The sequence below is a fragment of the Argentina silus genome (genome assembly GCF_951799395.1).
Source record: "Argentina silus genome assembly, chromosome: 14".
In the NCBI taxonomy this organism is placed as follows: Eukaryota; Metazoa; Chordata; class Actinopteri; order Argentiniformes; family Argentinidae; genus Argentina; species Argentina silus.
In genome coordinates this window covers 19,420,510-19,436,023 of record NC_139668.1, presented here as the reverse complement: position 1 = coordinate 19,436,023, position 15,514 = coordinate 19,420,510, and the positions used below count along the sequence as shown (strand labels likewise).

At 47.4% G+C, this 15,514-nt stretch overlaps 2 protein-coding genes across 2 annotated transcripts; both read right to left on the bottom strand.

Moving 5' to 3' along the window:
- Positions 1–692: 692 nt before the first annotated feature.
- Positions 693–7,515, bottom strand: LOC310814754 (sorting nexin-27-like; the record flags this gene model as incomplete). The annotated part of the gene is made up of 3 exons (XM_083684254.1): positions 7,167–7,515; positions 2,403–2,640; positions 693–938 (listed from the first exon to the last, which is right to left on the bottom strand). Exons 1-3 carry the CDS (start codon positions 7,478–7,480, stop codon positions 693–695), a joined length of 798 nt encoding a protein of 265 aa, XP_083540380.1. The 5' UTR covers positions 7,481–7,515.
- A 3,116-nt stretch (positions 7,516–10,631) lies between these two features.
- On the bottom strand, positions 10,632–12,893 carry LOC310815609 (ictacalcin-like). Its single transcript, XM_083685457.1, has 3 exons — positions 12,739–12,893; positions 11,316–11,460; positions 10,632–10,975 (listed from the first exon to the last, which is right to left on the bottom strand). The coding sequence occupies exons 2-3, from the start codon at positions 11,439–11,441 to the stop codon at positions 10,838–10,840; spliced, it is 264 nt and encodes an 87-aa protein (XP_083541583.1). The 5' UTR covers positions 11,442–11,460; positions 12,739–12,893; the 3' UTR covers positions 10,632–10,837.
- Between the last annotated feature and the right edge of the window lie 2,621 nt (positions 12,894–15,514).

Sequence of the window (15,514 nt, the reverse complement as noted above, 5' to 3'; positions counted from 1 at the left end):
CTCCTCTCCTCTCCCCTCTCCTCTCCCCCCTCCCCTCCCCACCCCTCCTCTCCTCTCCTCTCCCCCCTCCCCTCCCCTCCCCACCCCTCCTCTCCTCTCCCCTCTCCTCTCCTCTCCCCTCTCCTCTCCCCCCTCCCCTCCCCACCCCTCCTCTCCTCTCCTCTCCCCCCTCCCCTCCCCACCCTCCTCTCCTCTCCCCTCTCCTCTCCTCTCCTCTCCCCTCTCCTCTCCCCCCTCCTCTGCCCCCCTCCTCTCCCTCTCCTCTTCTCCCCTCCTCTCCCTCTCCTCTTCTCCCCTCCTCTCCCTCTCCTCCTCCTCTCCCTCTCCTCTTCTCCCCTCCTCTGCCCCTCTCCCCTCCTCTGCCCCCCTCCTCTCCCCTCCTCTCCCTCTCCTCTCCTCCCTCTCCTCTTCTCCCCTCCTCCTCTCCCTCTCCAGGTATTCCTCCAGTCTCCTGCCACCTACATCCAGCTGCTGCTCAGACTCTACCCAACTCTCCTCCCCTAATATTATAATAATAATAATAACAATAATAATATATATGTCATTTAGCTGACGTTTTTATCCAAAGCGACTTAGATTGCATTAAGTGCATACATGTTTTAGTATATATGGTCCCAGCAGGGTCCCTCCCCTCCCCTCTCCTCTCCTCCTCTCCTGACCCCTACGTCCAGCTGCTACTCAGACAGTCTACCCTACCTTCCTCCCCTCCTCCTCCCCTCCTCCTCCTCCTCCTCCTCCCTCTCACCTCTCTCCAGGTATTCTTCCAGTCCGCGGCGGCGTGCATCCAGCTGCTGCTCTGACAGGGAGAAGGGCCACTTCCCAGGGAGCTTGGGGAAGGTGTAGGTGCCAAACTCTCTCTTCAGGTTCTGGTTGAGGATGGCAAACTCCCGGTACCGCTTGGAGCACAGCTGCCTGCCTGACATGTAGACGTTATACACCTGCAGAGAGAGAAAGAGAGACAGAGAGAGAGAGAGAGAGACAGAGAAAGAGAGAGACAGAGAAAGAGAGAGAGAGCGTGTGAGACAGACACAGAGAGAGAGAGACAGAGAGAGAGAGAAAGAGAGAGACAGAGAAAGAGAGAGAGAGCGTGTGAGAGACAGACACAGAGAGAGAGATAGAGAGATAAAGAGACAGAGAAAGAGAGAGACAGAGAAAGAGAGAGAGAGCGTGTGAGAGACAGACAGAGAGAGAGAGAGATAGAGAGATAAAGAGACAGAGAGAGAGAGGCAGAGAGATAAAGAGACAGCGAGAGAGAGGAGAATATGAATCAGACATCTTTTTATCACTTGAGGAACCTCTCTACTTCTTTCCTCTACCAGGCTGACACCGAGGAACTAACGCATGGTTTTATTACGACTACCGTTAGTCATTCAGTTCTTGTACTTTTTTTTATTATTGTTTTATTACATTTGAGCTTTTATTGACAATGCATGAGTCTCTACAGTCCTCACTTGTTTTAAAACTCCCGTGACTGTTCTACTTGTTATCCTCCCATGTTGTGACTCATTGTCTGTGATGTGGTTTTATTCATATTCCTGTAAAGCGCCTTGTGTTGCACCCGCGTATGACCCTCTATAAATAAAGTTTGATTTGATTTGATCATTCATTCATTCATCATCAGAACAAAGGGAACAAGAAAGAGAGAAAGAGAGGGGGGAGGATGGAAAGAGTGGGGGAGGGCTAAGGGGTAGGTAGTGGACAGTAGGGGGTAGGTAGTGGACAGTAGGGGTAGGTAGTGGACAGTAGGGGGTAGGTAGTGGACAGTAGGGGTAGGTAGTGGACAGTAGGGGGTAGGTAGTGGACAGTAGGGGTAGGTAGTGGACAGTAGGGGGTAGGTAGTGGACAGTAGGGGTAGGTAGTGGACAGTAGGGGGTAGGTAGTGGACAGTAGGGGGTAGGTAGTGGACAGTAGGGGGTAGGTAGTGGACAGTAGGGGTAGGTAGTGGACAGTAGGGGGTAGGTAGTGGACAGTAGGGGGTAGGTAGTGGACAGTAGGGGGTAGGTAGTGGACAGTAGGGGGTAGGTAGTGGACAGTAGGGGTAGGTAGTGGACAGTAGGGGGTAGGTAGTGGACAGTAGGGGGTAGGTAGTGGACAGTAGGGGGTAGGTAGTGGACAGTAGGGGGTAGGTAGTGGACAGTGACTAGGTGCTAATAGCACCCACAATGTAGTGCTAGGGAAATGGAGGCTAGTGGGGGTAGAAATCGGAGGACGGGGCTCATTTTAATGCATGATTTAGAATGAGGAGAGGTATCAAACAGGTGTCTGATACCATTCCTCATTTCATTCCATGGATTAAGTACAGTAAGAGTTAACAGTTTGGATACGGCCCCTGGTTAAAATGAGCCCCTGGTTAAGATGAGCCCCCAGGATTAGGGTGAGAACGTCCCGTCCTGTGTACTCACCACAAACCTCTCGGCATGCTGCTCCACGTGTTTGTAGGTGGGTATGGAGATGGGCACGGCCTGCTTGTCGCTGAAGTCGTAGCTCAGCTGGGCCCCAGAGCCGCTGTCCTCCCCGGCCTCCAGGCCGTCCGCCTCCTGGGGAGGCACAGACAGCACGGCCAGGACCAGCTCCCTCTCCCCCGCACGGATCAGGTCCACCACCTGCTTATGGGTGGCCCCCTCCACACTCACCCCGTTACTGGAGAGAGGAGAGGGGGAGAGAGGGAGAGAGAGAGGTGGAGGGGGGGAGAGCAAAAGAGAGAGAGAGAGAGAAAGAGAGATAGTAAGATAATAATCTAATGTATTTTAATGTAAGCAGGGCTCTCCTGAAAAAGAGACCTAGGTTTTCAGTGGGTTAACCCTGTATAAATAAAGGTTTGTTAATAATAATAATAATAATGAATATGCATGGATATATCCACTCAAAAAACTTCATATTGTGGTCACAGGTGGATCACATTCCCCTGCATGCTCTCCTGAATTATAGACAACACGCTGGTAAAGTGGAACGTCACTGTACTCCCACCATAATAATATTCTTCATTATTTCGCTTTCCCCATCATCCCAGAAACGATGACAGAGTGTAAAACTGCGTAGGTTCCAAGATTTATTTTCAAAAATCGGTTAGTTTTTTTGCTATATTAGCAACTGGTCCCGGTTAGCCTTGTGCTAGCACACGTCTTAAAGCTTGCTATGTTTGTCTCCAGATATGTTTGTTGTCATGGGATACCTGTGCAATGGTCCATTCCTGTGTCCTCTAGAACCTGCTGGCTAACCTGCTGGATAATCTGCTGGCTAACCTACGCTAATCTGCTGGCTAACCTACGCTAATCTGCTGGCTAATCTGCTGGCTAACCTACGCTAACCTGCTGGCTAACCTACGCTAACCTGATGCATCTCTCCGTCCTCTGGTGTCCAGCGGGGTCACCATTGTCCAATGGAGAGCTCTCTCTACTTATCTGTGATTATGTTTGCCGAGTGCAATTGAACTGTGAAATGGGCTCTACATGTAGCCTAAAAGGGTTCTACATGTAGCCTAAAAGGGTTCTACATGTAGCCTAAAAGGGTTCTACATGTAGCCTAAAAGGGTTCTACACGGAATCCAAAAGGATTCTCCCAATTCTCTTCAAGTGTTCTCCCACAGGGAAAGCCGAATAACCGTTTTAGCTTCTGTACAACCTGTACAATATGTGAATGTAGCCAATTCAATTTCAGTAATTCTGTTACCAATTTGATATGGTCATTCTATTACTGATTCGCTAACAGAATGACCAGCTTTAATCAGTTATTAATTCATAAACTAAATAGACATCAGTAAAAACACTACCTAGGTCTACCTATACTTACTTTTGTTAACTTTCATTATCCTTGCTTCTCAAGGGTTTTTGGTAACAGAATGACCCGGAGACTGGGCAATGATTCTTAAACATATAGAAGCCAAAACCTTTCTGCAAAACTAAATATAAGTGTTGATACTAGTTGACCGGGGTCTACACCTGAACATTAATGAGGTTTGATGTTTTTCTAAACACCTTTAAAGACTTTTTCTTGTAGATGTTTTCCTGTTTTTATGACGGAAGACGCTTGAGAAATGTATTTCTGACTTCATTTCCCCAAACATACAGACTCTGAGCTCTCAATTGACACCCGACTCGATATGCTCCGATGAATTACTCATCTTGGTCCTCATTGGTCCTTTCCTGCCTCCCTCTACCCTATGCTGACACGACGCCGCTCCCTCCTTAGATCCTCTCTGAGGCCAGATGGCAGAAGCATCAGGTGTCTCCTGCTAATCTGTCTGAGAACCGAGGGGGGGGGGGGGGGCTGCCATCATCATTTATTCATTTCAGTGATACCAAACAAACAAGAGAGTGAGACAATGAGAGGTGGAGAGAGGGGGGGGGGGATGAGACAAATAGAGGCAAAGAGACAGGGAGAGAGAGAGAGAGGAGGAGGAGGGAAAAATGAACATGCCAATGACAACGTTCCTCAGGGCTTGCAAGACGCACTCACAAAGAGGGGAGAGGGGATAAAGGGAAAAGTATCTCTCCCAGGCGAGCACCGATCGGATCTGATCATCAACCTCTGCACCAATCAGCAGAAACAATGTAGAGAAGGCCCACAGGCCGATCTGCTCGATCACTGTGTGATGAGTAGCATCTGGTGGTTGGAGGGCTGGGAATCATGAACGAGGCCAATATGAAGACCTACTGTCAAGCTGACCTCGTTGAGACCAGGCTTTCCCCCTGAACTCGGAAAGACTGGGGAAATCCTTTGCAGAAAGTAGGCCTAGCTTCAAAGGGGTGTAAAGCCGTCTGAAAGGAGTGACGCCCCGCGACACATCAAACCAATCAAATACCTCGCTTGGGCGGAGCTCCGAAAATGTTTTATTTCCCTTCAGGTTTTCTTTAATGTTGCGATCCAGCAAAGGCAACAGCTCTCTGCAGAACAGCCCTACCCGTTCTTGGAAAAGACGACGCACACGACAACAAGCAACCATTCTACGGGAGTGTGGGTTCTTGGAACGTAACGTCCAATGAAATTGCGAGCGCACTCTCCCATCGCTCAGTCCAGTTCAACCCAACATCTCCAAGGAAGGCGCGAGAACAACGTGGAGGTACGGCTACAGGAGACTCCCGTTAAGCTAAACTTCTCAGAGTTGCACAGCTTTTTGTTCCCGCTTCATGAGAACAGCCGATTACAGTTTTTTTTCTTCTTCAGTTGTAAGTAAGCCGATATCAGGGCCAACCCCATCGAGAAACAACAAATGAAGTAAACTATGGCCTAACTTCTGTCTTCCACAACTAATACAAAGGAACTCACAGCTGACTACAACCAATGGCTGACAGAGTTAACTAAGCAGCTACACAATACCGTACAACAAGGCTATCGACATCCTAACATGAACATGTGTAACATCCATATTGCAAGAAGGCTGCAACACCGGCCTTTCATTGACACTCAGTGAACCAACAGCTCAGGGACACGGTACAGTACCAATAGGACGTGTTTGACTCACACGTTCCCTCTCTGCACGCATAGATTTGTTTCGTTTGGTTGTCGTACTCATTTGCTGTTCTTTCACTGTGACACTTGTTTGCCAACACCGTGTCAAGTGGGAAAAGAATCAAGTGTTCACCCCCCCCCCCCCCCCCCCCCAAGTGTTTGGTATTGCAATATCTAGCAAAATCATCTCATCTCATGATATTTTGTCCATGCAGAGGGTGCAGCCCTACTATCCACTGCTGTTGCGTTCACGCGAAAGGTGTCAAGGGCGAATAAACCTGATGACTACTGACGAATTTCCCAACACTGCAGAAACAGTCACGCCGGCTCACGTGTCACATGATGAACTCTGGTGGACAGCAGTGAGTGTGGTTGTGCACTGGAAGAACATGGGGCAGCAGTGAGTGACCACACACACTTGCTGATGTATCAACGATGTATATGATGCATCAGCAAGTTGGGTCTCTCTCTCTCTCTCTCAGATTGAGAATGTGTGTGTGTATGTGCCCTAAACAGAAGTAGAAGTATGTGCCCTAAACAGAAGTAGTATGCTGCCTCTGCAGAGCCTGGGTTGTGTGATGAGCTTCATGACCAACAATATAGGCATACTCAGTAACAATATAGGTCTGTCTGTCTGTCTGTCTGCCTGGGTTGTGTGGTGAGCTTCATGGCCACATCCTTTACCACCTTTACCACCTAAACTTTGTAAAGGGACAGTACGAAGAGTTCATTCTCTCCTCTGGGGTTCTGACTAAAATAGGCTTTTGCTGGAGGGACATGTTAGCCTTGCCAAAACACAAAGCACTTTTGTACCATGTCTCAAGGGTCCGGCCCAGCCCAGCCCAGCCCAGCCCAGCAACTCCACCCACCCACCCACCCACCCACCCACACACACACACACAGCAAAACAATAAGACAGAGGGGAAAATACACCTTGCAAACTGACTGACTTCTAAATGTCACTACACTCGGAGTGATTCGTTTGGTAGACGGTAAGACAGACCAAACTGCCTTACACATACAGGCCTTCACGGTTGGTGATGTTGGTTTGGCTGACTGAGTGACAATGTTGACGAACTGACTGACCTCTTTACTGTTTTATATCTTGTTGTGTCAGTCATGTGGACGCTGAAGTGAAAGTATTACGGCGGGTTCAGGGAGACTGTCTTTTAATCTGACATTTCATCCCGTTGTGCCCAAGACAATGCCAACTGTTAATAACAGTGTTACACGACAACTGCCAGTCACATCCTCAGCTCGTCGTGATGGGATTAAGTTCACACACTGCGTAACGTTAACTAGCTAGTTAGCTAGCTAGCTAGCTAATAACATTTCCTACATGGAAGGTGGCTGTGTCAGTTACGGTGATAGAATAGAACAACACATACTGGCTCACTACTGGTTAAACATCGAGCTAACTGACAACGGTGTCTTCGCTAGGCCGAGATATTGACTGACACTCTCCCTAGCCTGCTAATAAGCTTGCTTTAGAGAAGCTATGCTAAATGCTAATGACGTTTTGACAGACTGCTGCAGTAGCTAACGGTAGCCCTTATGGAACCCACCGATGCTATCGGTAGCCCGCTAGCTAGCGAACTGTCTGACGGCTGGCTAACCTTGCTAGCTGGCTATATGCTAGCTCGTCTGCTTTTCCGCAGCAGCCCATGTATGTCAGTAGCTAATGGCGTTACTACACCGGTTAATAAAGGCTCACTTACACTTCAAGGATCCTGTCCCCCTTTGATATGCCAGCTCGGTCCGCCGCCCCTCCGGGCAAAACAGCGCTGACATGCTGAAGAGGGGCGTACAATTCCCCGTTGATGCTTCGCAGTTGTCCTCCTTCGCTAACTTGACCACGGACGTTGAATCCGTATCCCGATTCCGACTTGACGATCCTAACCATCCGTGGGCCTGATGTCACCGTGGTAGCATTTAGGCCTGCGGTACCGACTTCCGAACCAACACCGCCGGGTCCATTACGGGATGCCGAAGGGAGAGCCGAGCGAATTTCATCGCCTTCAACATCCGCCATCTTCCCTACCCCCTCCAGTCGGTGTCTAGCAGATTCAAAACAACACCGAAATCCGTTCAGACGAGCTCCTCCAGACCGACACACTCAGTTAACCCGCCCCTCCACCGCATCACGAGACCCCGCTTTTCACTTTCCTCTCACTGACACACGGCAACCGGAGGAGGCGTCGCGGGAGCTGAGTCCGAGGTCCAGCATTGCATACGGACAAGTATATTAGTAAATGCTTTTGATTTACTAAGTCTTGTCTAGTTTACCGAAGCATTTATTTATCACTTGCATGATCAGCGTATCACCAACACCGTTAGAAGTGTCAGTGTCGCCTATGTATGCATAGTATACGAGTGTGCTAGGGCGTAATGATCAATGCAGGATAAAAGCGTGTTATGTTACCGTGTTGTTATCAGCCATTAGACTGTTTGTCATGTAAACTAAGTGTGTGAGTGAGATTCTCATGTGGATACATTGACATGTCATTGTGTGAACTCAAGACATTGTTTTAAGGGACAATCAAAAGCTCAAGTAAGCCCTCATGAGGCGAAATACAGTATTGTTGTTGACTTGCTTTTCATTATGACACACGCGGAGTATAGTCCAACTCCAACCAGTTATTTATTTCCACACAGGACGCTAAAAGGAGTATGATTAAGATGCCCACAGGCGCTGATCTAATTACGGGTTGTTTAGTGATTGGGTGTGGTTCGAACCTGGGTCTCCCACCACTAGGCAAAGAGGGCGAGACTTGAGATTACATGTTACACGAGAGTGTGACTCCAAATCATCTCTGCTGGATGGTATGACTACAGACCATGTCTGCGTCCCAACACTGGTATGTTTCCCAGACATTTCCGCCCGAACTATACACCATGCTCTATTGTAAAAAGTAAATAAGACACATATTCACTGTGGAAATGTTACAAATATTCATCCTGAGACCAGAGGTTTGCCGTTCTTCCATTCAAAGTCAGTGGGGGGAAAAGGAGAACAATTGTGGTCGTGTCTATCGACAAGAGAAGAAGCAACAACCATGCCTTTACCCTCAAACTGTCTCCTCATGAGGCTGCTTATGCTCTGTCAATAAGGGAAGCCCACATCAAACCGAGTTTAGCAGCCAGGTTTAAATGAGCGTTTTTCATCTCCTATTGAGAGATGATGTATAATACCTCTCTCGCTGGATTGGGAGTTTGGATAGAGCTAGGGGTCTTTTTAAAAAAAAATTTTTTTTTAATTTTTAAATAATATATCGAGATACAGTTAAGATGGCATACTCTAAGAAGAAGATTGGAGTACATTTACATTTACATTTATGGCATTTAGCAGACGCCTTTATCCAAAGCGACTCGCGACGGAGTGTTTAGGGTTGAGAATTGACAAGGTCCAGTGTGCTTCCATTCATGCCCTTTAGGATGACCAGTTCTATACGAGTTTTCCAATTTTTAAAGAAAATGATGAAATTGACACTCCTCAAACTATTTAATTTTTTTTAGATCAGAGTTATGTTAAAAACATTTAAAAAAAGAAAAAAAAAGAAAAAGAAATTTACCCTAAATGCGGTCTGGTGGACCAACATGTCAAACTTGGCCTTCATTAAGCCAATAGAAAGTGCGTTGGCTTTACCTCCCATCAATCATCTCCCACATCCCCTCCCCCGCAGCGCCTGCACATCACACGTTTCTGATTCGGAGCTACGCCTCACAGCCGTGTGGTTCGCTGAAATCAAATAATAACAAATACTTTACTCACTAAATTCGCTCCCACTAAGGCCAGGTTTGAGTCATTGTTATTCCAGGCTTATACAGTATGCACTGTCCACAGTAGCTTGGGAACGATCTGATCAGCCAAACCATCCTCCTCTCTTCAAACATCTTTCACAGCTCGTGTGTGGCAGCTTTCACAGCTCGTGTGTGGTGGCTTTCACAGCTCGTGTGTGGCGGCTTTCACAGCTCGTGTGTGTGGTGGCTTTCACAGCTTGTGTGTGGCGGCTTTCACAGCTCGTGTCGCCACTTTCACAGCTCGTGTGTGGCAGCTTTCACAGCTCGTGTGTGGCGGCTTTCACAGCTCGTGTCGCCACTTTCACAGCTCGTGTGTGTGGCGGCTTTCACAGCTCGTGTGTGGCGGCTTTCACAGCTCGTGTCGCCACTTTCACAGCTCGTGTCGCCACTTTCACAGCTCGTGTCGCCACTTTCACAGCTCGTGTCGCCACTTTCACAGCTCGTGTCGCCACTTTCACAGCTCGTGTGTGGCGGCTTTCACAGCTCGTGTCGCCACTTTCACAGCTCGTGTGTGGCGGCTTTCACAGCTCGTGTCGCCACTTTCACAGCTCGTGTCGCCACTTTCACAGCTCGTGTGTGGTGGCTTCCGGCAGGACATTTCACACGTCTTCACAACTCATGTCTGTCACAGCAACGGCACTGTGGTAGACCACAGTTGGGATGGCAGTATGAACCTTTTAAACACTGGCCTACTGTATGTACTGGGAATAGGCCTACTGTATGTACTGGGAATAGGCCTAATGTATGTACTGGGAATAGGCCTACTCTATGTACTGGGAATAGGCCTAATGTATGTACTGGGAATAGGCCTACTGTATGTACTGGGAATAGGCCTACTGTATGTACAGGGAATAGGCCTACTGTATGTACTGGGAATAGGCCTAATGTATGTACTGGGAATAGGCCTACTGTATGTACAGGGAATAGGCCTACTGTATGTACTGGGAATAGGCCTAATGTATGTACTGGGAATAGGCCTACTCTATGTACTGGGAATAGGCCTACTCTATGTACTGGGAATAGCTTGGGAACAGGGTTATATGGGCCCCAACATCTTGGCCTGCCTTAGGTCTGAATACATATGATACATGATGCCTGATGGCGAGAGACAACAGAAGTGTATTGTGATTGATTGATTGATTGATTGGTTGATAAGAAAGGAATGTCCTTTTCTTAATTGGCAATTAAAAGGCATCAATTATTTAAAAACCGATACAGTGCATACTGACCGCATGTTTTGCTTCAAGAGATGGGATGATGTGTTACCATAGAAACGTGTGTCTCAATATTGTGCTCAATGGCCGTAAGGTTACTTAAATACATGCTTTAGTTAGTAAAAAATGTAAGGTTGCAAAAACCCCAAAGATACACTGACACCATGCTTCATAATCTAAATTGTGTTTATTGGTTATTTCAAGGATTCAACATGACTAGCTGTTAGCATCTGGACAGTTTGTTTTCTCAGGCAGTTTGCATGTCATTGTCCACCAATATAGGCCTATCTGCAACCACCCTGTGAAAGCCTGCTTTAATTAGGCAAGTCATTTATTGACGTTTCCCAAGATGGCCGACAGGTGGTGGTGATGCTTTACTTGAAGAAAGAGTTACACAATATTGTAACAGTGGCCACCAGAGTGATGTACTCCTGGAAGTCAACACAGTTGTCTTTGTTCCCGTCCAGATCATTGAAGAATCGGTCCATCTTGTCGTTTTCGCTCAACATGCCCTTGTGTTGGACAAACGGGGAGAATGGAGATGGTGGTTGGGGAAGGTTAATAACTGAAACAGTCTAGATTGGTTTATAAATTAAGGTTATGTGGAAGGTTAATAACAGAAACAGTATTGTAGGCTATGTCTAATTTGAATAAACATTTTAATTTATGTTATCATCATTTAGGAGACATTATCATTTATGTCAAAGGTTATTTAAATTAAAGTGAATCAGCATTGTTTACATGTATATGAGCTGTACAGTATGTGATGTATATGTGATGCCTATAGTGCATTCAGTGTGGAGATCTGATCCAAGATCAGTTGATTAGGTTGGTCCTGTACTGTGTACTGACCTCAAATTCGACCTTGAGCAGGTCCTTGAGCTCGCTCTTGCTGAGGGTTAACTTGTCCCCTTCCTTCCCTGAGTACTTGTGGAAGACTTTGATAAGTATCGCCATGGCTTGAGCGATTTCACCCATGCTGACTAATATTGCTTGACTGGAGAGAGGACAGTGGGAAGATAGAGGGACACAAAACCTGTTAGTTTCTTGTGATGATTCTGATTGTGGCTTTTTTGACTTGCTTAACACGAATGCACTTTATTTCTTTATTTAACCTTTCTTTAACCAGGTAAGAGCAATTCCGAAAAAATAAAGTTAGAAACCTCTTTTGCGAGGGCGACCCGGCAAGAGATCAAAGCAGGGAGGTTGCTTTAGTTATAATAGTGTATAGTGAATAGTGGCTTTAGACGAATGCACTTGTCACTACAGTAAGTCAGTCTCCACATGTAGATGAGAGCGTCTGCTAAGTGACTCAAATGTAAATGGAAGTTCTAGAACACCTCTAGAGTGTTGTGGAACAGCCCGATTGGACAAAACACCTCCAGTGGCTATAACCCTCCACCAATCCCGTGGTCCTATGTAAAGAGAAGTTTCTGGAGGGCATCGGCCTAGTCTCCTAGCTAATAGCTAATACTACAATATACAAGTCTAACTGGCAAAAACATACTCTATGGACTCTATTGTGGAAAAGAATTAAAGCCGACACCGAGAAACCAAACTCAAATTCAACTGATCCACAGTGAGCCTCCAGATGTTGACGTCATAGCCTTGCTTCCCTGTGTGTGTGTGTGTGTGTGTGTGTGTTTCCCTCTGGAGCTGCTGGATAAAAAAAAACCTTGGTTCCCACTGAGGCCCCACCAGTTCCCCACGTTCCCAACCCCGGGCTTGTCTCTACCTAGCCCGGGCTCTATTATGAATGATACCACTGCTGCTACGGCAACAGCTGGTCTCTGGGTGATTGAGCCTGCTCCAGGTGAGAAAACAGGTAGAATCCCACATGTGGGATCATTGATCACCTCTCTGGAAGTCCTGTAATAACCGTGGAAATGGGAAGCGGCGGGGGGGGGGGGGGCATATAATATGCATCTACCAAAGGGAGTACTTGTTCGAGTACTGCCTGTCTTCCTTTGAGAGAGAGAGTGTGTGTGCGTGCGTGCGTGCGTGCGTGCGTGCCCCCGCTCTAGGGTGTGGCACGCGGAGGCAACTAACTGCAGTGCCTCAAATCTAAGTTCTGGCCGTGCACCAGAAAAAAACATAATTGCAGAATTGTTGGCATTGCTAACCGCTGTTGTTACCCAGTCAATGCAACACAGCCACAGTGAACCAATCAGAATAACCTAAAGAGACGGTCTACAAATAGACAAACAACGCAGTAACTTTAAAGTGTAAGCATGAGGCAGCAAAGTTCAGCAGCAACACTAAAGTTTCCACTCACCGAGACACAGGACGAGAGAGTTTCCGGGAATGAGGGAGCGAGTCGGCGATGGAGAAAGCGAGTGAGTGTGAGAAAGCAGCCAAGGGGAGTGTTGGAGAGAGGTTTGGGATGTGTGTTTTATACGTAACCACACCCTAGATCCCTCCCTTTCTCTCCCTCTCCCTCTCTCTCACTCCGCTTCCACTTCCACTGCTCCCTCTCTGTCTGTTGTATTTTCTTCTCTCTGCCTCTCTCGTTCTCTCTGCCTCTCCCTTTCTCTCTCTCTCTCTCTCTCTCTCTCTCTCTCTCTTTCTCTCTGCCTCTCTCTTTCTCTCTGCCTCTCCCTTTCTCTCTCTCTCTCTCTCTCTCTGCCTCTCTCTTTCTCTCTCTCTCTCTCTCTCTGTCTCTCTCTCTCTCTCTCTCTCTCTCTCTCTCTGCCTCTCTCTTTCTCTCTCTCTCTCTGTCTCTCTCTCTCTCTCTCTGTCTCAAACCAAGTAAAGTTAGAAACCTCTTTTTCGAGGGCGACCCGAAAAAGTCAAGAAGCTAAAGCAGGGAGGTTCTTTAGACCAGTGGTTCCCAAACTGTTAACAGTCATGAACCCCCTGTCGGTTATTTTGTAGCCTAATTGATATTCTATGAACATTATCCCTTACATATTAGACATTGTGATAATATTATTCTGTTGGATAGGGTGCATGCATTTATTTTTGGTACTGAGACTGAGCAGTCGGCTATTCAACAGGACTGTTGGGGAAGGTAAATCACAGATTTATTTCGCGTACCCCCTAGATCGATCCACATACCCCCAGGGGTACATGTACCCCACTTTGACAATAGTGGCTTTAGACGAATGCACTTGTCACTACAGTCTCCACATGTAGATGAGAGCGTCTGCTAAGTGACTCAAATGTAAATGGAAGTTCTAGAACACCTCTAGAGTGTTGTGGAACAGCCCGATTGGACAAAACACCTCCAGTGGCTATAACCCTCCACCAATCCCGTGGTCCTATGTAAAGAGAAGTTTCTGGAGGGCATCGGCCTAGTCTCCTAGCTAATAGCTAATACTACAATATACAAGTCTAACTGGCAAAAACATACTCTATGGACTCTATTGTGGAAAAGAATTAAAGCCGACACCGAGAAACCAAACTCAAATTCAACTGATCCACAGTGAGCCTCCAGATGTTGACGTCATAGCCTTGCTTCCCTGTGTGTGTGTGTGTGTGTGTGTGTGTTTCCCTCTGGAGCTGCTGGATAAAAAAAAACCTTGGTTCCCATTGAGGCCCCACCAGTTCCCTACGTACCCAACCCCGGGCTTGTCTCTACCTGTCTCTATGGTAAAAGGGATTACTTGTTCTAGTACTGCCTGTCTTCCTTTGAGAGAGAGAGAGTGTGTGTGCGTGCGTGCGTGCGTGCGTGTGTGTGTGTGCCCCCGCTCTAGGGTGTGTCTGCAAGTTCAACAGGTTTCTGATTCGGAGCTACGCCTCACAGCCGTGTGGTTCGCTGAAATCAAATAATAACAAATACTTTACTCACTAAATTCGCTCCCACTAAGGCCAGGTTTGAGTCATTGTTATTCCAGGCTTATACAGTATGCACTGTCCACAGTAGCTTGGGAACGATCTGATCAGCCAAACCATCCTCCTCTCTTCAAACATCTTTCACAGCTTGTGTGTGGTGGCTTTCACAGCTCGTGTGTGTGGCGGCTTTCACAGCTCGTGTGTGTGGTGGCTTTCACAGCTCGTGTGTGTGGTGGCTTTCACAGCTCGTGTGTGGTGGCTTTCACAGCTCGTGTGTGTGGTGGCTTTCACAGCTCGTGTGTGGCAGCTTTCACAGCTTGTGTGTGGCGGCTTTCACAGCTCGTGTCGCCACTTTCACAGCTCGTGTGTGGCAGCTTTCACAGCTTGTGTGTGGCGGCTTTCACAGCTCGTGTCGCCACTTTCACAGCTCGTGTGTGGCAGCTTTCACAGCTCGTGTGTGGCGGCTTTCACAGCTCGTGTCGCCACTTTCACAGCTCGTGTGTGTGGCGGCTTTCACAGCTCGTGTGTGGCGGCTTTCACAGCTCGTGTCGCCACTTTCACAGCTCGTGTCGCCACTTTCACAGCTCGTGTGTGGTGGCTTCCGGCAGGACATTTCACACGTCTTCACAACTCATGTCTGTCACAGCAACGGCACTGTGGTAGACCACAGTTGGGATGGCAGTATGAACCTTTTAAACACTGGCCTACTGTATGTACTGGGCATAGGCCTACTGTATGTACTGGGAATAGGCCTAATGTATGTACTGGGAATAGGCCTACTCTATGTACTGGGAATAGGCCTAATGTATGTACTGGGAATAGGCCTACTGTATGTACTGGGAATAGGCCTACTGTATGTACAGGGAATAGGCCTACTGTATGTACTGGGAATAGGCCTAATGTATGTACTGGGAATAGGCCTACTGTATGTACAGGGAATAGGCCTACTGTATGTACTGGGAATAGGCCTAATGTATGTACTGGGAATAGGCCTACTCTATGTACTGGGAATAGGCCTACTCTATGTACTGGGAATAGCTTGGGAACAGGGTTATATGGGCCCCAACATCTTGGCCTGCCTTAGGTCTGAATACATATGATACATGATGCCTGATGGCGAGAGACAACAGAAGTGTATTGTGATTGATTGATTGATTGATTGGTTGATAAGAAAGGAATGTCCTTTTCTTAATTGGCAATTAAAAGGCATCAATTATTTAAAAACCGATACAGTGCATACTGACCGCATGTTTTGCTTCAAGAGATGGGATGATGTG